Source organism: Lissotriton vulgaris, chromosome 1_1 (genome assembly GCF_964263255.1).
Source record: "Lissotriton vulgaris chromosome 1_1, aLisVul1.2, whole genome shotgun sequence".
Classification (NCBI taxonomy): domain Eukaryota; kingdom Metazoa; phylum Chordata; class Amphibia; order Caudata; family Salamandridae; genus Lissotriton; species Lissotriton vulgaris.
The window spans coordinates 313,614,716-313,641,969 of NC_141685.1; the positions used below are offsets into that span (position 1 = coordinate 313,614,716).

The window sequence follows — 27,254 nt, forward strand, 5'->3', positions numbered from 1 at the left end:
ACCATCTCCCTCGGGTCGCACAAAAGGAGGCCTAGTGGTGTATGTCACCAACCTAATTCAATACCGGAAAATTAAGGCCATAAAAACCGAGCCCAATTATCAGATAATCCAAATTGACTTAAATAATATGGACCCCATCTTGATAGTAAATTTATATAACAATTTACCTCAACTGAAGCTGATCAACATTTTCAAGGAAATTCGTATTTTCCTCTTAGATTTTAATATAAGACACCAAGGAAAAAACCATATACTTATTTGGGGAGGCGATTTTAATTTGACTCTTTGCCCCCACAATGAAAACAATATATGTGGACTCACAGATGAAAAGGACTTAAATATTACTCAATTTACCCACTCCCAATGTGGGGCTTGCTTAAACGAGTCGATTCTGAACCTTCAATTAACTTTGGCAAATGAAATGGTCTCTCCCACTGTCCCTTTGAAACCAACTTTTCACGGAAACGGTGCATTTGCTTGTATTGATTTTATACTCCTAACAAGCACTGCTTCCTCCCTTATTGTAAACTTTCAAACACATAACTCTGTATTCAGTGACCACTTTCCCATATCAGTCTCCCTTTCCCTCCCTATGATAGGAGAAAGGAATAAAAAGAATGATCCTTACCGGGAGGAAGCTATAAGATTGGTCAGGTCAAATGGTTATGCTCTGAAGGGGGCAAAAGTCGACCCAGTAAAGATCACAGAAAAAGTTGTCAAGAACCCCCTGACAAAAATAAACATCTGTCTGGCAGACATTTCCTCTCCACAGGAGATCATTTGCAACTTTCTGCTAGTAACCAACTCCATCCAAAAAGATTTAATTTCTAATGCTAAAGGAGCAAAAAACAATCAGGTAGCTTGGTTTAACTCCACCTGCCCTAAAGCCCATTCAAACTTGAAAAAAGCTCTAAACGTTCCAGACAGGGACAGAAAAGAGATTCCTCAGCTTAGGAAAATCTATAACAAAGCCATGAGGGCAAGAAAACTAGAACTAAAAGAGGAACTATGGGGAGAACTGCACAAAAGCTGCCGCCTTAATGACAGTGCTGCTTTTTGGCAAGTGGTAAATTCCACCTTTTTGACAGGTTTATTTTTTTTTATTTAGAAAGTTTTATATAGCGCGAACGTGACCCTTGGGTATCAGAGCGCTTCACATAGACATATACATGAGGTATATAATTCGCAACTAATACATACAATTTGTTATATGGCGAGTGAGGTAGGTAAATATGTAGCTATACGGTAGCATATCCCACTGCTATGAGGTAGATAGGTGAAGGTCATATAAAAGTTCAATCAAAGTTCAATAAGGTACACATTTACATTGCTGTGAGGTAGGATCTGTATAGGTCTTTTCAGGGAAATATCATAGCATATTCTAGTATAGTCTAGTATTTGACATCGGTTTACACATTATAAGTATTTTCTAGAGAGGCAAACAAGATAGAGGTCGCAATAGATGAACCGTCTTGGATTGCCCACTTTTCTAACATATTTGGGATAGGAGAAAACCCTAATACTGGTCAGTTCTCCGGAGGGTCGAATTTGGTCAGAACTACCCCCTCATTTATCCCACTTGCACTGGACTTCTCCCTAAATGAAGTCGAGATGCACTAATAGCCAGCAAAGGAGGAAAGGCCCCGGGCCCCCATGGGGTCCCAGTGGATCTCTATAAATTCAATCTAGATCTCTGGGCCCAAATTTTATTAGGGTACTAAATGCAACCTGCGAAATTGGCCTTTTAGACTCATGGTCAGAATCCATCCTTATTCCAGTATTTAAAAAGGGTGATCGTTTAAATCCAAAATCCTATTTCCCTACTGCATTCATTCGGAAAAACAGTGGGTCGTATTATCTTAGAACGACTCCAGTCTTGGTCCACAGACAAAAAGATCATATCCGATATCCAGTACGGTTTTAGGGAAGGTTTGGGCACTGTTGAGCAGGTTCTGACTCTTTCCTTAATTAAGGGTAAATATGTGGATGCTAAAGGTGGGAGTCTTCAATTGGCCTACGTGGATCTCACAGCTGCGTTCGACTGCGCGGGCCATTCGAAGTTATGGACTATCTTAACTGCACTGGGAGTGGATGAACTCTTAGTAACATTTCTCCAGGAAATGTACTCAAACGCCACAGCTAGAGTGAGATTTGGCACCGGGGGAAAACTGACCGAATCGTTCAGAGTGGAGCGGGGCGTCAGACAGGGTTACGTTCTGGCCCCTTTCCTCTTTATTTTGTACACTAATTGTTTAGAATCAGCCTTGTTGGAAAGGGCGAAGGACCTACCCTTTGCCGAACCGAAGCCTATGTTAGATGTGAAGACATCTAACATGGGCTGCGATTGGAATTCCATAGAGCATATTATCAAGCCCATTATCGCCTCTTTATCAGCAGTTTTCTGCCAATAAAGCGGTGATAATTTTATCTCCTGTTCTTGATAATATGCCCCACTGTCTTTAATTTATGCACAAATTCATCATCACTATTCTTCGTTACAGAACAAACTTCGGGGCATTTTATCAAGGACTAGTGCTAAAATTATCGCAGTTTTATCGGCAGGAAACTGCCGATAAAACGCGATAATGGGCTTGATAATACGCCCTTGTTAATTCCCATAGAAGCCCATGTTCTGATGTTAACATGGGCTTCTATGGGAATTAACAAGGGCGTATTATCAAACCCATTATCGCCTTTTTATCTGCAATTTGCTGCCGATAAAACGGCGATAATTTTAACACCGGTCCTTGATAATATGCTCCTTCCTTTCTAAGTTGAATGGGTGGATCAGAATTGGGATCAAGATAAACTCCTAAGTCACCTTGGTGTAACCAACTAATTATACTATCACCTCGCTTAGACACATAGCTTTTTCCAGAAACTAGCGTATTTTTATATTCAATTAGACCTACAAAATAATCATGTAATTTGATAGGCTCACCACCATACGCCAGAGGAATTATGTCAGGCTTTACACACAACAGAATTTTCTCTTAACTATTTAACATAGAATTAATTTGAGACTAAGGTTATTTTTGCCCCAGAGTAAAAATGAAAACAAATAGTTTCACCTTCAATAAAGATCTCATCAAAAGGACTCGCTTTACATTTTTGTCTGCTTTCAACTTGGACTACTATCCGTCCACATTCAAAATATTCTGAGCTAGATTCAACCTTTTCATCATCATCATAAAATACCACATTCTTGACTTTAGTTTTTGGTTTGCTTTTGCACAAGGACGTGAGATGCCCCTTTTTTTTACACTTTGTGCACATGTGATTAAGTATAGGACACTTTTTATCATTCGCAAGATGATCTGATTTACCACATCTATAACATTTTCTCTCAGACCACGATTTTATGACCTTCTTATCTTTAGTAAAGGACTTTTCATTTTGGACTTTAACCACCGGTACCTTTGACTCTTTATTATGGTCCTTTACATTTTAGGAATGTTCTATTCTTTTTGATACTATTCAGACCTCATCTAAAGTGGGTTGATCACACAACCAGAGTTCTTCCCTAACTTTCTTTAGATTGCCTCCAAACATAAATTGATCACAAATTCTCTCATCAGTTACATTATCAAATCTGCACGAAGAAGCAAATTTCCTTAAGTGAGTCACATAAGCTTCAATTGTTTCTCCGTCTGCTTGCACACATTTGACAAACTTATACCTTTCTAGAATAGTAATAACCGTGGTAAGGTAGTGCTTATCAAGTTTTTTGATAGAGATTTCGTATTCATTTAAATCTCTAGCCTCCATGGGAGCGAGATCAGGTAGATGATCATAGACATCTTGACCCTCTGACCCTAAGCAGTGAAGAAGAAATGACGATTTCCTTTCCGCACTGAGTGAGGGAACGCACACTCTTGCATATCTTTCAAAGACTACTTTCCACTTCTTCCACTTTATAGGAGGAAAACCGGGACTAGACAAAAAGAACAGAGCTGCAGTAATATTTTGCAGTTTGCTGCTATTATAAACAATAATAAATATCACATACAATTGTATAGAATATTAATATTACTGCAAATGACAACAATTAAACATAATGCTAAAAGTGAGAAAGACACAAAGTTCAAGAGTGCGTGGCGCTGAAGTATACATTATGCACACACAGGTGTACAAAGAAAAGTGTGCACATTGCTGTTCAAGTGTGTGAATCACTGTGGTGCAGAAGAGACACCCAATGCTTTTCATGAAGATAAATTTCAAATGTAAACGGGTGTGTCTCTGTTATATATAAATCCACAAGTAATGTATCGCTGAATATTAAGTAATATTTTTTTTAAAGTGTGCATGTCACTGTTGTCCAGGAGACACGCAACGCTTTTCACAAAGCTAAAAATCAAATTTACAAGTGTGCGTGTCACTGATGTAAAAGAGACACGCAATGTTTACCACAATGTCAAACTTCAAATTTGAGTGTGCGTGTCACCGTTGTATTCCGTGCTCACAATCACATTGCTGTATCAAATTTACAAGTGAGTGTGTGTCACTGATGTACAAGAGACACACAATGTTTCCTATGATGTCAAATTTCAAATTTGAGTGCGCGTGTCACTGTTGTACTCCATGCTCACAATTACATTGCCGAACACAAAGTTTAATAACTGGAAATCCAGGATGCAGCGTTGAAAGGGTTGCTTAACAATGACCAGAACAATGACCTCCACGCTTACGGAGGTGCATGACATCGGAACACGCTCCTAGTATCTTAAGGAGGACGCAGAATACACTCTGAAAGACGACTTGAAGAGGAACGCCAGCAACACTCCACAATCCAAATGACGGAAACTCAAGAAGATTCAACATGGAATGACTGCAGTGCCCCAAGTGAGGTAAGCCTTTCTTCAAAGAATGCGCATGATGAAGCTTACTTTTAAAATGTCAACACAAAACAAGTCTCATATTTATTTCAAATGATGCGCTGGGTGAAGTAACGACCAACTTCCATATCACACCACACTGTGACCCAGAGACCTCCAGAATTCAAGTTTTTAGATAGAGAGACCAAACAGTTTTAGCCAGAAAACATAGATGACCAATCTTAACCTAAAGCGGTGAATATATATTTTTCCCAAATCACCAACTTTTAACAATACAGAGTCAATGGACAAAGACAGAGCCACAAGATTTCTCGAGTAATCTTTTATAACGCAGCTTGCTGCCGCCCTATCACACATTGTGATAGTGATAGTGAAGTAGTGTGGCTCACTGGTTAGAGGCGGCAGACCCGAGAGCAGAGGACGGCCCGGGACCAGGGTTCGATTCCCGGCGCGGCAGGTTTCTGGACCAGGGTCAGCGGACTCGATAATTCTCTCGCCTCGGTGCCCACTCTGATCAGCGATCACACTCGGCAACTCTGGGCATTAGCTTGCCTCATCTTCCCTAAGGGCCCCACCAGACCGCCGGGGATGCCTGGTATCACCCTGGAGATACCCATTAAGGGACCATCTCTCAGGGAAGCCAGGAAGGGTTTCGCAGCGGTCGAAGCGCCTTGGGACCCTCCGGGTAAGTAGTGCGCTATATAAATGCCTATACATTACATTACATTGAATTTGACCGGCCACATAAATGATAAAAGTCAAATCCTGCGAGTGGATTTTCACACCACCACTGGGATCAATGGAGAAATAAAGTTTAAAGTTAACGTAATGTTACTTATCAAATCGCAAAGCCAAATGAAGAATGTTGTTCCCAGTTTCAATGAATTGGCAATAAATGAAGACTTGTCAGTTGATGAAAAGAGTCAATTGTTAATTTAGTTGAATCTCATAATAAAATAGTAATCTCCCACTAATCCTTTGTGGTGGGATCTTCTTAATTCTGCCGTCTACGCCAGTGAAGCATTCCTGGTAGATAAATTGATGAAACAAGAAGGTTGGTTCAAATAAGTTTATTTACAGAGAAAGATCCCATCCACCTACAAGCCAGCAAGGTTTAAACTGACACATTCACATTCTTTTACAGAGCATCCAGTGACATACATAAAATTCTAAGCATCATAACAGTGACATGTCAGGAAGGATGAGATACTACAAAGAGCCGAAGGTTTTTTCATTTACTGGCTGCATGAGCACACACACCCTTTTGAGTAGGCAGCAGCATTTTATCCACAGGCCACCCACCAGATAAATATCAAATGGCACAAGACTTGAGGGCAGGTAACAACTGGATCTCCAACAGGTCGATCACTAGCTACCAGTAGCTCACTGCCTGCCTCTCAGTAGCTCGCACGCAAGAGCCTGTCAGCTCGTTTGAAAATATACAGCTGCTGTTTTGCTAAGGCAACACTTTGAAACATTGAAACATGGCAGAGTACTCTCTTCTGAAAATGTTCTTTTTTTTAGGTTTTGCCATTGTTTCTCTATTTCCCTTTCTCGATTCTTGCGTGCACTCTATCTTTTTTTTCCAGCCTTTTTTCCTTCCTAATTATTTTTTCCCCTCTTTTTTGCTTTCTCTCCTTTCTCATGGTTTCTCTTTCTTCCTATGTCTGTCTTTCTTTAATTCGTGCCCTCTGCCTTGCCTTTATTTTTATCTTTGTTTATATCTCCTCTTTGCTGTTGTTTATCTTTCTATCATTTTTCGTGTCTTTTCCTTTCTTCCTCTACATTTTTTAATTAATTATGTTCCACTCTCTTTTATGTTTTTCTTTTTTACTCATTCTTCTTTGCTTTCTCTTCTTCTTCGCATTATATTCACTTCTTGTTTCTTCTTTTTTACCTGCTATGTTTCTTTTTCCTTCTTCATTCCTTTTATGCTTCTCTCTACCGTTACCATCCATTACCTTTTTCTACTGTTTTGACTTCTGGTTCTTTCTTTCCTCCTTGCATTTTTCTGCTGCTTTCCAATTTCTCAATTTCCCTTTCTTCATCGCTTTGATTTTTTCTTTGTTTCCGCGCCTTTCCTTTTGTCCTCTCTTTTTTTGCTCCCATCTCAACTTCTTCCTTTCTGTCCTTCTTCCTTCTCTTTTCTTTCATCATCTCCTCTCTTTTCCTTCCTTTATCTCTTTCTTCTGTTCTTTTCATTTCTCTTCCTCTTCATCCCTTTCTTGATGACTTTCTTTTTCTTGCTCCATCTTTTCTTTTGGCGCTCAGCGTTTATATAGAAATCTTTTCATGCATTAATATGTGTGGCATGCGTCACCGAATGGGTTAGAATGAGGGGAGATAAGCTTTTAGGGAGCTATGAAGTTTGCATGCGTCTTTAAAATGTATTTTAATTAGTGGCCCTATTTAAAGATGCAATCCATGTTACAAAAATAACGCTTATATAGGTAAAGTCAAAACGAGAGTGGGGTCATCATATGTATTGCATAACAATGAGAAGACATATCCCAACAAGACATGTGCCTTCCAAGGGCAATTCCACAACAAGAGTAAATCGGTAAATTGAGCCTAAAGGATTCCACAGGTAACCTACATGGAATGCTGTATGCTCTATGCAGCACAATTGGGGGTACGCGAAACATGGTGTTTAAGTAAGTTGTGTACCGTTCTTATCTTGAGCAGTAGCTCTACCACCAAAATTTACCCCAGGACTTACTACCCCCCAAAGTACAGTGTCATAATCAAAAAGGAGGAGAGCTGGCTTAATGACTGTCCAACTGGGGTCCCATGTTGGAGTTCCACCACTGGGCCGACATCCTGTTATTCCGTGGCTTCGGCTCAACATAGTATGGTGCAGATTTACAAGAAACTCACGCATCTGTAGAGCTGTATCAGTTTCCTTGCATCAGCCTGCGATACCCTTGCACCACCATGGATGCACTGTATTTACAATTTGGTGCACCATGGCGCAAGGATTGACAGATGCATCAGAAATTCTGACGCATCTGTTGACCCAATGCTGCAGTTGTGCCGTAAGCACAACACAACTCCAGCAATGCATGTTGAGGCCTATATCAATCAATCAATCAAAGACATTTATAGAGCGCACTACTTACCCGGAGGGTCTCAAGGCGCTTGGGGGGGTGGGGGGTGCTGCTACTGCTCGAACAGCCAGGTCTTGAGCTTCTTCCTGAAGGAGAGGTGGTCTTGGGTCAGGCGCAGGTCGGTCGGGAGGGAGTTCCAGGTCTTGGCGGCCAGGTAGGAGAAGGACCTACCTCCTGTTGTCGTTCTTCGGATGCGGGGGACGGCGGCGAGGGCGTGACTGGCTGATCGGAGATGGCGTTTGGGAGCGTAGAAGTTGATGCAGTTGTTGAGGTAGCTCGGGCCTTGATCGTGTAGGGCTTTGTGTGCGTGGGTGAGGAGACGGAAGGTGATTCTTTTGTTGACGGGGAGCCAGTGCAGGTCTCTCAGATGTCCAGAGATGTGGCTGCGTCGTGGGATGTCGATGATGAGTCAGACTGAGGCGTTCTGGATCCGCTGGAGTCTCTTCTGGAGCTTGGCGGTGGTTCCGGCGTAGAGGGCGTTGCCGTAGTCCAGTCGGCTGGTGACGAGGGCCTGGGTGACCGTCTTCCTGGTCTCGTGGGGATCCACCGGAAGATCTTCCGTAGCATGCACAGGATGTTGAAGCATGACGAGGGGACGGCGTTGACTTGTCTGGTCATGGTGAGGGAGGAGTCCAGAATGAAGCCCAGGTTGCGTGCATGGTCTGTCGGTTTGGGTGCGGTGCCCAGGGCGGGGGGCCACCAGGAGTCGTCCCAGGCGGAGGGCGAGGGGCCCAGGATGAGGACTTCCGTCTTGTCTGAGTTCAGTTTCAGGCGGCTGGTCGTCATCCACCTGGCTACGTCTTTCATCCCTTCGTGAAGGTTGGCTCTGGCGGCGGCGGGGTCGTAGGTCAGGGAGAGGATCAGCTGGGTGTCGTCAGCGTAGGAGATGATGTTGAGGTTGTGTTGGCGTGCGATGGCCGCGAGGGGGCTCATGTAGACGTTGAAGAGGGTGGGGCTCAACGAGGATCCTTGAGGGACGCCGCAGATGACTTCGGTGGCCTCTGACTTGTACGGTGGTAGACGGACTCTCTGTGTTCTTCCGTCGAGGAAGGAGATGATCCATTCCAGTGCCTTCTCCTGGATTCCGACGTTGCTGAGGCGCTGCACTAGGGTGCGGTGGCAGACAGTGTTGAATGCCGCGGAGAGGTCTAGGAGGATGAGGGCCGCTGTTTCTCCGTTGTCCATCAGGGCTCGGATGTCATCGGTGGCAGCGATGAGGGCGGTCTCGGTGCTGTGGTTGGCTCGGAAGCCAGACTGTGAGGGGTCCAGGGATCCATTGGTCTCGAGGAAGGCGGCCAGCTGTTTGTTGACGGTCTTCTCGATGACTTTGGCTGGAAACGGGAGGAGCGAGATGGGGCGGTAATTCTTGAGTTCGGTGGGGTCCGCTGTAGGTTTCTTTAGTAGGGCGCTGAGTTCGGCGTGCTTCCAGCTCTCCGGGAAGGTGGCGGTGTCGAAGGAGGAGTTGATGATGTCCCGCAGGTGGGGTGCGATGACAGCGTCGGCCTTGTTGAAGACGTGGTGAGGGCAGGGGTCGGTCGGAGATCCGGAGTGGATGGAGTTCATCATGCGGACGGTGTCTTCGGTGCTGATAGGAGTCCAGGCGCGGAGGGTGGTGGTGGGGGGCGGTGGTTCGGTCGTGGCGTGCGTCGGTTGAGTGCTGAAGCTGTTGTGTATGCCTGCGATCTTGTTGTGGAAGTAGGAGGCGAGGGAATTGCAGAGGTCTTGAGATGGGGTGATGTCGTTGTTTCCGGCGTTGGGGTTGGAGAGCTCTTTCACAATGTTGAAGAGTTCCTTGCAGTTGTGTGCGTTGTTGTCCAGCCGGTCCTTGAATGCAGTTTTCTTGGTGGCGCGGATCAGTTGGTGGTGCTTCCGGGTGGCAAGCTTGAGGGCGGTCATGTTGTCCGGTGTTGGTTCCCTTCTCCAGGCTTTCTCGAGGGCTCGGCAGTTCTTCTTGGAGCTCTTGAGTTTGTCGGTGAACCATGGGGCCTTCTTGCTGCCGGGTCTGCTGGGCGGGGTCCTCAGTGGGGCGAGTTCGTCCGCGCAGTTGCTGATCCACTTCGTGAGGTTGTCGGCGGCCTGGCTGGGGTTCGCTGAGCTGGCGGGAGGGTGCTGGCTCAGGGAGGCGGCGAGCTGGTCGGCTGTGATCTTGTTCCAGCTTCTTCGAGCAACCTGTTGCTGGTGGTGGTGGATCATCGTTTTTCTGAAGGGGAAGTGGACGCTGCTGTGGTCCGTCCAGTGGAGTCCAGTGGCGTGGCTGAAGGCGATGTCTTTGCTGGATGAGAAGACGGCGTTGAGTGTGTGTCCGGCGAGGTGGGTGGGGGTGGACACCAGCTGCTTGAGTCCGAGGTTGGCGAGGTTGTTGAGCAGGGTGATGGTGTTGCGGTCGTTGTTGTTCTCCAGGTGGAAGTTGAGGTCCCCCAGGAGGATGTAGTCAGCGGAGGGGAGGGCATGCGGGCTGACGAAGTCGGCGATGTCCTCGCTGAATTGTGTGCGTGGTCCCGGGGGTCGGTAGATCAGGGTGCCTCTGAGGGTGGTCTTCGGGTCGGTGCGGATCTGGAAGTGTAGGTGTTCGGCGGTAGTCAGGGTGTCGTCGGTGTTGGTCGTGATGTGGATGGTGTCCCTGTGGATGATGGCGATGCCTCCTCCCGTCTGTTTGACGCTGTCTCTTCGGGTGATCTTGTATCCTTCTGGGATGGCGATGGCGATGGCGGGTGCTGAGGAGTCGTTCATCCAGGTTTCCATGAGGAAGGCAACGCCAGGAGCTGTGGTGTCGAGGAGGTTCCAGAGTTCAATGGCGTGTCTGTGGACGGAGCGGGTGTTGAGCAGGATGCACTTGAGGTGGTTGCTGCTGGTGTTCGGCTTGGCGGGTGCTGGTGCGAGGCAGGTCCGGATGCAGGTGAACTTGCAGGCGTGGCAGCTGAAGGGTCCGTGGGTGCGTCTCGGGGTGGCTCGGTGGCATCCCGGGGCTCGGCCGGTGTTGAGTGCGTTGAGGGTGGCGGCGGTGTACGTCCGGCGGGTGGGCTGGCCTCTAAGGGGGCCAGGGGTTCGGGCGCTGGGCGCAGTCCAGGCGCGGACGGGCGCAGACGGGCTTACCTTTGGCGCGCCTTCGGCGCACAATCGGCGCGCCCGCTGCGCGTTCGCACGGTCGCCATATATGGCGAAGTGCGAGGGAGGGCGGAGCAGCTGGGAGGCGGGAGCGGGGAGGGCACAGAAAGAAAAGGGGGCGTGGTTAGCGACGGAGGCGGGAAGCGGGGAGCGGGGAGGGAGGAGACCGGGGGGAGCGAAAACAGGGGGACAGGCGAGAAAAAATACAGCAAGCACAATACAAATATACAAAATAAAAGTTAAACAGGCAGAGGGGCACACAGCAATGAAAACGGGGTACAGGAGCCTGCAGTATCAGGCGAGCACAGCGCTAGACCTCAGGAGACCACGCCGCTCGGTGGCAGGGGGCGTGGTCACACGACGGCGGCAGGGGCAGCGAGGCAGGCGGGAGGCACACGCAGCAGCTGGTGGCCGTGCGGCGCGTGGGGTGTCCTAAGCTAGGTCACTTATTGTACTGCGTCACTCCTTATGCCTGCTTCAAGCAGACGTAATGTTTTGATGCAGTAGTGTCCTAGAAGTGACTAAGTGTGGATTTCATTGTGTCTCTTTTACGTGGCTTTCCTGCGTGGGAACACCCACCAGGATACATTATACCTGATGCAGCTATAATAAGACGCAGGGCTTTAGAACGTGGCACATCTCCCTAGATGCATCATGTTGTAAATTGGCCTCATTCTTTATGCCGCTGATACGTCAAACAAAACCTCGGATAACAAAAACAAATCTGTCCTTGATGGTTATGTAAAGCTCTCTGATGCTTTTGGGCCACGTTTGCGCTATATAAACTGTAGAAATGTATATATAAATCTAAACCAGAAGCTGAAAGGGTATCTACAACATTGACTACGCATGTCTGTTGAGAGCAAAAGCCCCTTGAAGTGGCCACAAGGCACTATGCTTGATGAAGAGGAAACACATCAGAAAGTAATTTTATTCACAGAATGCAATGGAAAGGAAAGAGTAATGTCACAGGGTTGACTCCCAGACCCGCGTTATAACGTGAACACTTCATGAAAATTGAACCTGACTCTGACCCAATAAATAGGATACTGTCCGTGGGATAACAAAGAGAAACGGAGTCAATGTAAGGATCCCTGGTGAATAATAGTACAAAAAGCAGTGTGCCAGTCAAGCACGCAATACCACAAAACATTTGGTCATACCTTAGACGTAGATTCCAAATAACAGCCTCATGGAATTGTTTAATTTTAGAACATTGCAACAAATCAGTATTTACCTGCAAGCATACCATAAACAGGACTCGCTGTTCCTTTGAAACTAAAAAAAAAATGACGATATGTTAATCAGAACAGAAAGTCACATAGTTAAAAAAATTATTTTAAACACATACCCTATAGTTTCTTTAGTTAAATATAATTTCAGCAGAAACGCAAGCAAACTATTTGTTTTAAGATTTTTGATCAATTTTTCTCTCTTGTAAAGCGAGTCACCAGATTAAGACCTACCAACAATCACTTGTCTAAGTTCAGAAATTGAGCAAGGTCTTTTATTACCTAGGTGTAATTGCTTATGTGGGATCACTGACACAAATATCGAGGTGAACTGCAGGTAAAATGTTGAGGTAAACTTTATACTGCCGTTCATTAGTCAAGCATAAGCTTGAAATGTTTGATTTTTTTACCCATCATGTGCCGAGTGCGTGTGATGGGAACCTGGCTCACAGCCCTCTGCCCCGGATATTCTTTCGGCTGTCCCCACAAGCCATGCGATAGCAAAACTGGATAGACAAGCCCAAAGAGGAGGCAAATCACTATCATTCAAACAATTTCTGTTGGGTATATTTACACTGCTAATTGTTTCAGGTTGCAAGGCAGCCTTCTTCACGCTTGCCTTTAAATATTTTTTTCAGAGTTTTATATGGCGCAAACTTGACCCTAATATATCAGGTATCAGAGTGCTTTACATGAGCGCCAGTTTCATTACACAGTGACACATTCATTTTTAGGTCGAGCTTACAGCACTTGCACTGCTGCCATCTGTTGTATGTACTTGTGGCGTCTGACTCCTCCCACGCTTTTAGATTGGCTTTTGTGTGTGTATTTTAAAAATTGTGCTGTGCAAATGGCTAATGGTGGGTGTTAGTTCCTCCTTTTTTCAAAAGATCACTCCCATGGAGTATTGATGTCGGAGAGAGCAGAGGCGCGCAGGGTGACAGCTCTTCTCTTTATGTGTAAGTATTTGTTTGGCGGAAATAGTGGTGCAGTCAAGCTGTCGACTATGGATTGACTTGATGACTTTCTACCTCATTTAGCCAGCTTTTAATTAGATTGTTGTACTTTCTAGTCTTTTGTTTAACATTCACAGGATGTTGTGTGATGCTGAGGCATAAACACTGATCCCCAGGTCTGGAGGCATCAGCTCTGAGGCGGCCACTCATTGGAGGAGGGGAATGGATTGAGTCAGGGCTGGTCTGTGATTTTCTTTCAAATTCCAGGCACGAAGTTTCAAGCTGCTGTACATTATGCCGCTGATCACCCATGCCAGCATACACCATTCCCACGTCTATGCTGGGGTAAGAAGTCACTTACTTGATAATGGACCAGATATTTGACCCTCATTCCATCTAGGCCACAGACACCGTTAGACTGGCTTCGGTGGCAGACAAGCAAATGTAGATCTGTGAGTGGAGATCAGTCCTGGAGGAAGGGGCAGCTCCGCTCACACAGGGCGGCAGCAAACACCTCTTTATACAACCCTTTTCTGCCCGTTGTCACCTTCAACATAACTACATTTGGAAAGCTGAAAAGTGAAAGTACATGTCAAGCCCTCAAACCGGCTTGGGATAGGGAGAGACCCTGGATGAGTCAACAGCAGGCAGGGGTTTGTAGCTTCAGATATTTTTGTTGTAGCGAATGCCATTGTCACAGCCGGCATAGTTACTTATGTGCATGATAAGCAGGACTTTAGGCGGGGTAGAAAAAAACTGGGGGGTCTCTCTAAGGGGTATGGCGTATGTAATTAAGTGTGTGGCTTAAAAACACAAAAGCTAAACATCTGTGCTTAACATAGTGTGCCCCCCCCCAACTGGTATTTTGCTGCTTCTGTCATTGCATCGAGATATATAATACAATAAAGCAAGCCCAACGTCATTTGATGATCATCCAGCTAACTTACAAAGAGGGCAACTAGAATTATGTGTCATTGGTCAACCAACTAATGCAGCAAGAATCACTAAATCACATGTCAAGAAAAGCCAAATTGCAGAACAAGATGGCAAATTAGGTATATTCATCTTTATTTGGAAAGGACAACTGCAGAATTGCTAATTCCAAGTGCACTCTTACTCCAAGGGCCACCCTGGCCCCTTGTCCCCTAGAACGATTGACTGTCGGTGGTAGCAATGGCGAGCAGTCACAGCTCTCTCAGGGAGGTGGCCTATGTGATTTACACACTGCCTGAGAGACATTGAACATTAGATGGGCAAACATTGTCTTAAGTTTAACTCAGAAAAAATGGAGGTTATCCTGTTAACTCCCCCTGTTAAGCGCGGAAAGTCCAGCCCCGCCCACCTGGCTTCAGCTGAATACATAAAACAAAATGATTATAATGAACTTCATTATAATGTAATTTTTTTTATTCAGCTTGCAGCTGAAGCAGCGGGGAGACGCTATTCCAACTTAAGAGAGGACCCGCCACTGGCAACTATGCAGCCACTTTTCCCTTCTTCAACAAGGTTAAAATTCCACTGTGTTCTGCGGATCCAGTCAAGGGCTTTGTCTTAGATCCCTGCGTCGTGGAGTCTGCGTATTAGAGTGTGGTGAGAGACTGTGTCGAATGCCGCTGAGAGGTCGAGGAGGATGAGGGCTGCTGTTTCTCCTTTGTCCAGTATGGTACGGATGTCGTCTGTTGCGGCAAGGAAGGCGGTTACCGTACTGTGTTTTTTTCTGAAGCCGGATTGGGAGGAGTCGAGGATGTTGTGCTCTTTGATGAATGTGGCGAGTTGGCTGTTGATGGCTTTCTCAATGACTTTCGCTTGGAACGGGAGCAGGGAGATGGGTCTGTAGTTTTTAAGGTCAGTGGGGTCCGCCTAGGGTTTATTCAGGAGGGGGTTGATCTCACTGTGTTTCCAGTTGTCAGGGAACGAGGCTGTTGCCAGGCAACGGTTGATGGTGTGGAAGAGCATGGGTGCAATAGTGCCGGCGGCTCTGTTGAAAATGTGGTGGGGGCAGGGGTCCGTGGGGGCCCTGGAGTGGATTGACTTTATCATCTTCAGTATGTCTTCACTGGCTTCAGGGTGTTGGGGGTGGTTGGTGAGGGTTCAATGTGTTGGTTGTCTTTGTCGAAGTTGTCGTCGATGCTATTGATTTTGTGTTGGAAAAAGGTGCTGAGTTTGTAGTAGAGGTCTTGTGAAGGAGGGATGTCGGTGGACTCGCTAGTGGGTTGGGCGAACTCCTGTTGATGATGTTGAAGAGTTCTTTGCTGTTGTGTGCATAAGTGGAGATTCTGTCTTCAATTGCTTTTTACCTCGTTTTTCTGATGAGTTGGTGGTGAGCGTTGGTTGCGGCTCTGAAGTTGTTGTGGGCTTCTGGGGCAATACCGGCATCCTTTATCTTGGCCGTTGGTTTCGTAGGATCTGAAGTTATATGCTCCACAAGACTTATATTAGAAATTCTGTGGAAGAGGATACAATCCTAACACACCCAACATTGCTTCTGTCGTAGGGCTAAATTCTGTGGAAGAGGCTACAATCCTAACACACCCAACATTGCTTCTGTCGAGGGGCTAACTTTAGTTTCCAAACTTCTCCTGAACCTTAGAATACCGACTGGATCTACTCGAGGCCACCCTCTGTAGGGCAAACTTTTCCAAATTTAAAGGTTTTCCTGTTCTGATCCACCGAACTACCGCCACTTCTGATCTAAACTTACTTGACTTCTTTGATTCCAGCTCACCTTGTATAAAGAACTCGCCCTGACAAAGTTCCTAAAAGGCAAGAGGAACGAAACGCGTTGGCTGTGCCTATGCTCCATGAACATTTTTGAATAAAGAAGAAGATACTTTAAATTACCATTTCTATTGACTCTATTTGAGTGCACCTTCCATTTTGCTTTTTTGTATCTTACTAATCCATACATCCTACGGCAGCGGGTGTTGGAAGAAGTTTGCACCATCCAAAATTGAGAACTATATGATCCGTAGTGCTTGACCTGGTCTGCTGCCTTGGTCCTTTGGTCTCAGTGATTCTCTTGCTGACGGGGAGCCAGTGCAGGTCTCTCAGGTGTCCGGTGATGTGGCTGTGTCGGGGCATGTCCAGGATGAGCCGCGCGGAGGCGTTCTGGATGCGTTGGAGTCTTTTTTGAAGTTTGGCTGTGGTTCCGGCGTTGAGGGTATTCCCGTAGTCCAGTCGGCTGGTGACGAGTGCCTGGGTGACGGTCTTCGTGGTTTCAGTGGGGATCCATCTGAAGATCTTGCGGAGCATGCGCAGGGTGTTGAAGCATGACGATGAGACGGCGTTGACTTGTCTGGTCATCGACAAGGAGGAGTCCAGGATGAAGCCTAGGTTGCGTGCGTGGTCCGTTGGCTTGGGAGCGGTGCCTAGGGCCGGGGGCCACCAGGAGTCGTCCCAGGCGGAGGGTGATGATCCCAGGATGAGGACTTCCGTCTTGTCTGAGTTCAGTTTAAGGCGGCTGTTCTTCATCCAGTCAGTGACGTCTTTCATCCCTTCGTGTAGGTTGGCTCTGGCGGTGCTGGGGTCGTTGGTGAGGGAGAGGATCAGCTGGGTGTCGTCGGCGTAGGAGATGATGTTGAGGTTGTGTTGGCATGCAATGGCTGTGAGGGGGTTCATGTAGATGTTGAAGAGGGTTGGACTGAGTGAAGATCCTTGTGGTACGCTGCAGAGGACTTCGGTGGCCTCGGATCTGAACGGAGGGAGAATGACTCTCTGGGTCCTTCCGGCGAGGAACGAGATGATCCACTCCAGTGCTTTCTCTTGGATTCCGATGTTGCTGAGGCGCTTCACTAGGGCGCAGTGGCAGACAGTGAGGTCCAGGAGAATGAGGGCCGCTGTTTCCCCGTTGTCGATCAGGGTTCTGATGTCGTCAGTGGCTGCGATGAGGGCGGTCTCGGTGCTGTGGTTGGCCCAGAACCCGGACTGCGAGGGGTTGAGTGATCCGTTCGTCGGAGGAAGGCGGCAAGCTGTCTGCTGACGGTCTTCTCGATGACTTTGGCCGGAAAAAGGAAGGAGCGAGATGGGACGGTAGTTCTTGAGGTCGGTGGGGTCCGCCGTTGGTTTCTTCAGGAGGGCGGTCAGCTCGGCGTGCTTCCAGCTCTCCGGGAAGGTGGCGGTGTGGAAGGAGGAGTTGATGATGTTTCGGAGATGGGGTGCGATGATGGCGTCGGCTTTGTTGAAGACGTGGTGTGGGCATGGGTCGGTTGGTGATCCGGAGTGGATGGAGTTCATCGTGCGGGTGGTGTCTTCGGAGCTGATCGGGGTCCAGTTGCAGAGGGTGTGGTGGCGGGCGTCGGTTTGGTGGTAGGGTGCGTGGTCTGTGCGTCGAAGCTGTTGTGTATGTCGCCAATCTTGCGGTGGAAGAACGAGGCGAGTGAGTTGCAGAGGTCTTGCGAGGGAGTGATGTCGTTATTTCCGGCGCTGGGGTTGGAGAACTCTTTGACGATGCTGAAGATCTCCTTGCTGTCGTGGGCGTTGTTGTCCAGTCGTTCTTTGAGTGCCGTCTTCATGGTTGCGCGGATCAGCTGGTGGTGTTTGCGGGTGGCGTGCTTGAGGGCGGTCCTGTTGTCTGTGGTCTGGTCAAGCCGCCAGGCTTTCTCGAGGGTGCGGCAGTTCTTCTTGGATTCCTTGAGTGCGTTGGTGAACCAGGGGGTTTTCTTGCTGCCGGGTCTGCTGGGAGGGTTCTTTAGTGGTGCGAGGTCATCGGCGCAGGGGGTCAGCCACTTGGTGAGGTTGCTGGCTGCTTCGTTGGGGTCTGTTGTGCTGGTGGGAGGGTTCTGGTTGAGGGAGGCGGTGAGCTGTTCGGCGGTGATCTTGCTCCATCTTCGGCAGGGAACCTGTTGCGGGTGGTGGTGAGTCGTAGTTCTTCTGAAGCTGTGGTCGGTCCAATGGAGTCCGGTGGCGTGGCTGAAGGAGATGTGCTTGCTGGATGAGAAGACTGGGTCAAGTGTGTGTCTGGCATAGTGGGTGGGGGTGTTCACCAGTTGCTTGAGTCCGAGGTTGGCGAGGTTGTCCAGCAGGGCGGTGGTGTTTTGGTCGTTGTTGTTCTCCAGGTGGAAGTTGAGGTCCCCTAGGAGGATGTAGTCGGTGGAGGGAAGGGCGTGCGGGCTGATGAAGTCTGCGATGTCTTCGCTGAATTGCGTGCGTGGTCCCGGTGGTAGGTAGATGAGGGTGCCTCGGAGGGTGGTCTTGGGGTCAGTGTGTATCTGGAAGTGCAGGTGTTTGGCGGCGGTGAAGGTTTCGTCGGAGTTAGTCGAGATGCGGATGGTGTTCTTGTGTACGATGGCGATGCCTCCACCCGTCTGGTTGACCCGGTCCTTCCGGGTGATCTTGTATCCGTCCGGGATGGCTATGGTGATGTCGGGCGCTGAGGAGGCGTTCATCCAGGTTTCGGTGAGGAAGGCGACGTCCGGTGCTGTCGCATCAAGCAGGTCCCAGAGTTCCACGGCGTGCCTGTGGACGGAGCGGGTGTTGAGCAGGATGCACTTCAGGTGGTTGCTGCTGGTGCTCGTCTTGGCGGGGGTGGTGCAGGTCCGGTAGCAGGTGAATCGGCAGGCTTGGCAGGCGAAGGGTCCGTGGGTGCGTCTCGGGGTTGCTCGGTAGCAGGCAGGGTTTCGGCCGGCATTGAGTGCATTGAGAGTGGCGGCGTCGTAGGTCCTTCGGGTGGTCTTGCATCGGCGGGGGCCAGGGGTCCTGGCGTTGGGCGTGGTCCAGGCACGGACGGGCGCAGACGGGCTTGCCTTTGGCGCGCCTTCGGCACACAATCGGCGCGCCCGCTGCGTGTGAACGCTGCACGTGCGTGGGGGTGACATAAGAGGGCAGCCGGGGGGAGGGTTGGCGGCGGGTCGGCCAATGGGTCTGTTGTGCAGAGGGGGTCGAGGGTGTGTCCTGCTGAATGCGTGGTTCACTCATGATTTGGCGGAGTTCAATGTTGTGGAGGTTGTCCAGGAGGGATGTGGTGCTGGGGTCCAGTTGGTTGTCGAGGTGGAAGTTGAGGACTCCCAGTAGCATGTAGTTGGTGGACGCGATGGCATGCAGGGAGATGATGTCCATGATTTAGTTGGCTAAAAGTCTGCGGGGTCCAGCAGGTCAGTAGATGAGGGTCCTTTGAGGGTGGAGGTAGGGCTGGCCAGTATCCTGAAGTGAAGGTGTTCCATCAGGTCTGTGAGCCTGTCATGGAGTGTGCTCAGGCGGAGGGTGGATTTGTGGACGATGGCGATTCCTCCTCCCGGGCAGGTGGGGCAATCATTCCTGGAGATCTTTTATTCTTGGGTGTAGGAAGGGGGAGGCTCTAGTTGGCGCAGTGCAACACTAGCGACAAGCAGGGACTCTCTCTTCCTCGTCAGGGCTGAGGGTTACCTTCCAGACAACCTCTGCTTACCCTCTAGGTAGTGTGGCTTAAGCAGTCGTAGGCTAATCTTTGGGGCACATAGGGTTAAACACTTGCAACAGTATACCTTTACAACCAACCCACCACACAACGAGACCAGACTGTATTCTGTAAAAATATATATCTTTATATAGATTTTAAGCAGGCTTGCGAATACAGTCAATACTTTATGAGAACGGTTGCAGATTACTCAATTCGGGTTACCACAGTTCTTATGCAGTTCTCTTGAGGCCCGTAGGCCGGTGTTACTCAAAGTTCTTGTGGAGCCGGCGGCTTCCAGGGGAACCGGTCCCACGTCGCGTTGCCTTCCCGGGGTCGCTGATCGTTGCGGCTCTTCAGCCGAGCAGGTCACTGGTCATCCGGGGCAGCGGTGTTCTGTGGCGGCAGGGTCCTCTCCTCGTCGTCCGCTCCGACCCTGGAGGCGGCGGTTGTGCAGCGGTGACAAGTGGCAGTACGGTCCCCAAGTGCAGGACGTACCCAGCCAAATGTCGGTGCAGCTGTGGGCTCACAGCTGGGCTGTCGGGCAGGCTACCGACTGTGCGGATTCTCGTAGGGCAACTGTCCGTCTTTGCAGGTGAGTGACTGCTCACTATGCAGTCACCTCGTGAGCTCGGACCGGACGGGTCCTCCTTCCCTTTGCTCTCGGGCTCCCGGTGCAGTTGCGGTCACGGTGTTCGGGCCAGCGGCGGCTGGTCCTTACTTTGCTTCTGCTGTTGCTTTGGGCCCCGGTCACGGTGGTCGGGAGGTCGTTGTCTTGGAGGAGATTCCTCCGTCGGTGCTGCGGCGATGGTCAGCACCCGCAGTCGCTTTCTTCCAAGGGGGTAGCGTCCACTGGTCCTGGGACGCTGGTCAGGGGGCAAGTTCAGTTGCAAGCCCTTGGAGATCTCTTTAGCAGAGTTTGGCACAAGTAGAGCAAAAGCCTTTTCGTAGTCTTTTTGTCTTCCTCTCCTTCAGCAGCAAGGCACCAGACACAGGCAAGAGTCAGCACCCTTCCTTGTCTCTCACGGTCCTTCTCATAGGGCAGAGTCCTTCTGTGGCCCAAACCGGATCTAATTTTCAAGGAGCAGGGCTCCTTCTTTTATAGGCCAATTCTTTTGTTCTCGCAGGCCAGGGGGGCCTTTGCATAGCCACTCTCAGTTCTGGAGTACCCCGGCGGGTGTACTCCGGCTTCTGCTTTCAGTGTGAGGGGCAGGCGCATCAGACGCCCCACAGGAGGTGGAGCCAGCATTGTCCGGACAGGGGTGGCCAGAGTACCTTGTTGATGGGGGCTTCGCCCTTCCTGGGCCAGGTGCCGGCAGAGTCATCCGCCGCTCCCCAGGAGGGTGGAGCCACCATTGTGGTGGCCGAGCACAGTGACAGTTCGAGTCAAGAGGCACTCCTACCTCCCACTAAGGTGTAATCTGCGCATTCACCACCTGTCATCCCTCCAGCCCTGTCACTCACACATCCCAGACAGTCAGATACACATACCAGCAGAGGCGGCTGAAATGGTTAAGCAAGCAAAGGCTAACTTTCTAAAAGTAGCATTTGCCAACCCAGGAGATTAAAATAAACTTGACTACAAGAAATATCTTATCATCTTGAGTTCAGGCATACTAAACATGACTCGCTACCATGCTCCTTGAGCCTGCGGGGATTATAGGGTGTAATAATCCTCGCAGCTCAGTCTGGCCTAATGGAGCAGGTAGCCTTCAATAGTGAAATACGGTCTTCGTTGTAAGTCACTACTAGGACATGCCACGCTCATCAGGCTTGTCCTACCTTGCACCTACAACACACCCTGCCCGCAGGCCTACCATAGGGGTGACTAATATGTAGTCAAGGGAAGGGTCGGTGCTGGCAAGTGGGGACACTTGCCCAGCTAGTGTGACAGTACGAGACCGCACGCGGGTTCTGCGGTCGCAGTTCCCAGACACATCTTTACGGCTGCTTCGGTGGGTGGCGCAACCAGCGCTGCAGGCCCACCAGCAGTATTGGCATCTACAAGCCCCGGCACTCTCTCGTGCACGTTACTAGGGACTAACAGTAAATCCAATGCACCAATCATGGATACCAATCGTATGTACAATTTATAGTAGGGAGCACTTGCACTGCGGCACGGATCAGCCGTGGCGCAGTGCCCTGAGTATCGGAAAACCAGCAAAACATCGGAGGCACATCAGCAAAAAGTGGAAGGGAGACTCACGCCAAGGTGCCAGGTCTAACATGTGTCCCCTCCAGCTGAAATGTGGGGGGAACTACCCTTCCCCAGGGAGTTCCACATCACTAAGGTGGAAAAATCTGGACAGACCGTCAGCGTTGGCGTGATCGGTGCCAGGGCGGTGTTCCACCGTAAAGTCCATACTCTGTAGAGAAATGGACCACCTCAACAGTTTCGGGTTCTCACCCCTCATTTGCATCAACCATCTGAGGGGCCTGTGGTCCGTCTGAACTCGGAAGTGAGACCCAAACAAGTAGGGTCTTAGCTTCTTCAGCGCCCAGACCACAGCAAATGCTTCACGCTCTATTGCACTCCACCTACTTTCCCGTGGAAGTAACCTCCGACTTATGAAGGCTACGGGTTGGTCAAAGCCCTCCTCAGTCATCTGTGAAAGAACAGCCCCTACACCATGCTCTGAAGCGTCTGTTTGCACAATGAACTCCTTGGAGAAATCGGGGGCCAGGAGCACGGGTGCCGTGCACATGGCAGTCTTCAGGGTGTCGAAAGCCTTCTGACAGGTGTCAGTCCAAATCACATTCCTGGGCTGCTTTTTCGAAGTCAGCTCTGTCAAGGGGGTCACGATCGTGCCATAGCCCTTGACAAACCTCCTGTAATACCCAGTGAGCCCCAGGAAGGCTCTCACTGCAGTCTGGGTCTTGGGGGGTTCCCAAGCCAGGATGGTTTCAATTTTGGGCTGCAAGGGGGCTACCTTGCCACTCCCAACTTGGTGTCCCAAGTACACCACTGAACCCTGCCCAATCTGGCACTTGCTTGCCTTGATTGTGAGGCCTGCTCTGCGCAGGGCCATCAACACTTCCCAGAGGTGTCGCAGGTGTTCGGGCCAGGTGCCGCTGAACACCGCGATGTCATCCAGGTAGGCGGCACTGAACTCGTCCAGTCCAGCCAACACCTGGTTGACCAATCTCTGAAAGGTGGCAGGGGCATTCTTCATTCCAAATGGCATAACCCGGAACTGGAAATGCCCATCTGGTGTAGAGAATGCCGACCTCTCTTTTGCCCCATCGGTCAAGGCGATCTGCCAGTACCCAGACGTTAAATCAAACGTGCTGAGGAACCGGGCAGCCCCTAGCCGATCAATGAGCTCGTCAGCTCTGGGGATGGGGTGCGCGTCAGTCTTTGTGACTGAGTTGAGTCCTCTGTAGTCCACACAGAACCGGAGTTCGGGTGTGGCTCCCGGCGCAGCAGCCTTCGGCACCAAGACCACGGGGCTGGACCAAGGACTGCTGGAAGACTCAACCACCCCGAGGGCAAGCATCTTGGAGACCTCCTCCTTGATGCAGGCCCGTACCCTGTCAGTTACCCTGTAAGCCTTATGCTTCACCGGTAAGCTGTCTCCAGTGTCCACATCATGGACGCACCAATCTGTGACACTCGGAACCAGGGAGAACAGGTCTGGAAACTGCCCCAGCAACTGGCGGCAGTCCTCCTGTTGTTCGGCGGTCAGGGAGGGTGAGAGGTTAACTCCATCCACTGACCCATCCTTCTCACAGGCCACCAAGAGGTCAGGAAGAGGCTCCGACTCCTCCTCCATTCCGTCATCGGTTGCCAACAACATGCCCACTTCGGACCTTCGCAAGTGGGGCTTGAGGCGGTTGACATGTAGGACCCGCAAAGGGTTCCTGGGCGTCTTCATGTCCACCAAGTATGTCACGGGGCTCTTGCGCTCCACAACCTCAAATGGTCCTGTCCACTTATCCTGAAGGGCACAGGGCTCCACTGGGGCCAAGACATACACCTCCTGTCCAGGCTGAAGCTCGACCAGAGTGGCATTCTGATCGTACCACCGCTTCATTTCCTCCTGGCTCGCTTCCAGATTTGCCTCGGCAAGTTGTCTGAAGCGCCTGGTTTGGTTTCTGAAGGCCAGCATGTAGCTATATACATTCTGGGGAGGTTTCCTGGGAGATTGCTCCCAGCCTTCCTTTACCAAACTCAGTGGTCCTCTCACGGGGTGACCGTACAGCAGTTCAAAGGGGCTGAACCCTAGGGACTTCTGTGGTACCTCGCGATATGCAAAAAGCAGGCATGGCAAGAGGACGTCCCACTTACGCCTCATCGGACCTTCTAGGCCCATGATCATGCCTTTGAGGGTTCGGTTGAATCTTTCAACCATCCCGTTACCTTGGGGATGGTAGGGTGTGGTGAACTTGTACGTTACGCCACACTCCTGCCAAAGGGACTTCATATACTTCGATATGAAATTGGTCCCCCTGTCGCTCACCACCTCTAGAGGGAATCCTACTCGTGAGAAAATTCCCATCAGTGCACGCCCCACCACGGGAGCCGTCACTGTCCTCAGAGGGATGGCTTCAGGGTACCGGGTGGCATGGTCCACCAAGACCAGGATGAACCTGTTGCCCATGGCTGTCTTGGGGTCCAGAGGCCCAACGATGTCAATACCCACTCGCTGGAATGGCGTACCGACCACAGGGAAGGGTTGGAGGGGAGCCTTGTTCTTCCCTCCCGTCTTCCCACTTGCCTGGCAAGTTGGACAGGTTCTGCAATAAGTATCGGAACTTTTGTGCATTTGGGGCCAGTAAAAGTGGGTGACAAGCCTGTCATAGGTCTTGTCCATCCCCAAATGTCCTGCTAAAGGCACATCATGAGCCAGACCCAGTAGGAAGGCTCTGAACTTCTGGGGTACCACCAGCACACGGGCTGACCCAGGTTCAGCAGCCTTAGGCTCCGAATACAGGAGGTCGTTCTCCCAGTACACGTAATGTGTTTTGGCCTGAACACCATTGGCCTGGTCTGCAGCCTGCTGCCGCATACCCACTAGAGAAGGGCATTCTTTCTGCTCCCTGCAGAATTCCTCCCTGGAGGGTCCTCCTTCTTGCTGCCAATGGGTCAGCTCAGGCAGGTCCCCCAGTTCGGCGATCTGTTCCCCTGTAGGCTCCAGGGCATCCCCCTCAAGGTCTGCCTCCTCCTGGACCGTAGGAACTTCAGGGGCCGGCTTCCCGCGCCCCCTGCGCCTTCTCCCTAAGGCCGGTTCCTGGGCCTCTCCTTCAGGCCCCAGGACCTCTCGATCACCCCTACTGGCTGCCATCGACCGGGTGGTCACGCACGCCCAGTCAGGCAGACCCACCATCCGCAGGTGAGTCGTTTTCTCCACCTTTTCCCAAGGGGAGTGCTCCAAGTCGTTCCCTGGCAAACAGTCAACAGGCATGGTTTTTCTCACACAGACCTGCAGAGTACCAGAGACCCCCCCCCACTCGAAGGGAACTTGAGCCATCGGACACTGACTCTCAGAATTATCAGCGTTGATAACCCTACAGTAGGCATGGGGTACAACCTGCTCTTGAGACACCAGGTGCTGCCTCACTGCAGTCACACTGGCTCCTGTGTCTCTAAGAGCCTCGGCTTCCTTACCATTGATGATCACCACCTGCCCATATTTTTTAGTGTTAGAGGGCAGGTAGTTCGTAGGGATCATCTCGCTGTCTCCTAACGAGACCAGGGTCATGTGAACGGGATCTCCACCCCCCGGGACCATCATTTCTTCTCCCAGGTGAACGCTAGTCACTTGTCGGGGCGGAGCACCAGTGGGTGCAGGTTTTCCAAATAGGCGACACTTGGGGTCACTGGATATGTGCCCAGGCTCGCCACATTTGAAACAATTGAAGGGCCCCTTTGGAACAGGTTTACCTGTCGGGGCCCCATTCTGCTTCGGGGGTGGGGGAGGCTGAGAACCCTGCTGCGGATTCCCTTGGGAACTACTTTGGGGGCCTTTTTGGAACCCTTTCTGTTTTCCCCCCTTGTCCCCCCCACTCTTCTGCTGGGGACCCTGCCCACTCTTGGCGGAATCTCCCACGGGACCCTTGTGGACCCTGGTGCTGAGCCAGCGGTCCGCCTCCTCAGCAAGCTTCCTCGGGTTGGACAGCTTGCTATCGATCAGGTGCTGGCGTAACTCAGGAAAACAGTGATCAGACAAGTGCTCCCATGCAATTAAATCAAAGAGACCTTGAAAATCATTAACTTTGTTACCTTTCACCCAACCATCCAGTGCTCTGCAAAAGTAAGTCACATACTCCACATACGTATTCCCAGGCCGCTTAGTACATCCCCTAAACTTCTGTCTATACATTTCAGGGGTAAGCCCGTACCTGTTTGATAAAGCTTCTTTCATGTGGGCATAGGATCTCTGATTCTCAACGGGCAAATCTAGCAAGGTATCTCTCCCTTCGCTAAGGAACCTTCCCCACAACCCCGCTCCCCAATCCTTGTCAGGGACCCGGTGGGAGGACATGGCTACCTCGTATGCCCTAAACCACTGTCCTATGTCATCCCCCTTAAAGAACTCCTTAACTACGTCCTTCGGGATGTGCACTCTTGACTCTACCTGCACTGGCGATGTGCTGCCACCAGAGGGAGGACGATCCAAGTCTCTCTCCTTGAGACTTATCTCCCTCATTTTTATTTCGTAATCCATCTGGTGCTTTCGCTCTTCCAGCGCCATTCTTTTGGTTTCAAGCTCCAGCTGGATTTTCATTTCTGCCAACTTTCTCTCGTGATTCCGGGTTTCCTTCCTGTCCGCCAGCTCCTCTGGCGACAGGCCTTTACCAAAGCTGTGCTCGCTGTCTTGCCTCTCGAGATCGATCAGATCCCCAAGTGCATTCTGCTCCTCCGTCACATTCTGCTCGGCGAGGACATCTTGCTCCTCCGGGGTTTTCCGGGACTCGATCCAGGCTTTCAGGGCCTTGGAGAGCTGGGTCTTGTTTTTGCAGCCAGCGTGCGGGACCTTGAGTTTCTTGCAAAAGAACTTCAGTTTGTCCCTGGAATATTTATCCACTTTGGTGGGGTCCCACTCCACCTCCAACACCTCGGAGGTCGTGGACTCCGCTCCATCCAGGCTCTTTGTGCCCGGCATGGTTTCTGCACTCGGAATCTTCTTTCGGCAAAATTCAAAAAGCAAAGTCTGTGGCTAAGTAACTGGACCGTAATCCTTGTGTAGTGGTCAGAAGCTCAGGTATAGATATCGCAAGTGTAAATTCGAAATCCTCACCGCTGCGTCCAATGTAGGAAGGGGGAGGCTCTAGTTGGCGCAGTGCAACACTAGCGACAAGCAGGGACTCTCTCTTCCTCGTCAGGGCTGAGGGTTACCTTCCAGACAACCTCTGCTTACCCTCTAGGTAGTGTGGCTTAAGCAGTCGTAGGCTAATCTTTGGGGCACATAGGGTTAAACACTTGCAACAGTATACCTTTACAACCAACCCACCACACAACGAGACCAGACTGTATTCTGTAAAAATATATATCTTTATATAGATTTTAAGCAGGCTTGCGAATACAGTCAATACTTTATGAGAACGGTTGCAGATTACTCAATTCGGGTTACCACAGTTCTTATGCAGTTCTCTTGAGGCCCGTAGGCCGGTGTTACTCAAAGTTCTTGTGGAGCCGGCGGCTTCCA

At 50.0% G+C, this 27,254-nt stretch overlaps 1 protein-coding gene across 1 annotated transcript in view; it reads right to left on the bottom strand.

Moving 5' to 3' along the window:
- The window catches only part of LOC147747107 (vitamin D3 hydroxylase-associated protein-like), a 329,790-nt gene that overhangs the window by 214,781 nt on the left and 87,755 nt on the right, over window positions 1-27,254 (bottom strand). Inside the window, exon 6 of the mRNA XM_086952358.1 lies at window positions 12,285-12,325. Within this exon, the coding sequence (XP_086808484.1) occupies window positions 12,285-12,325 (41 nt within the window). The remainder of the gene's footprint in view (window positions 1-12,284; window positions 12,326-27,254) is intronic.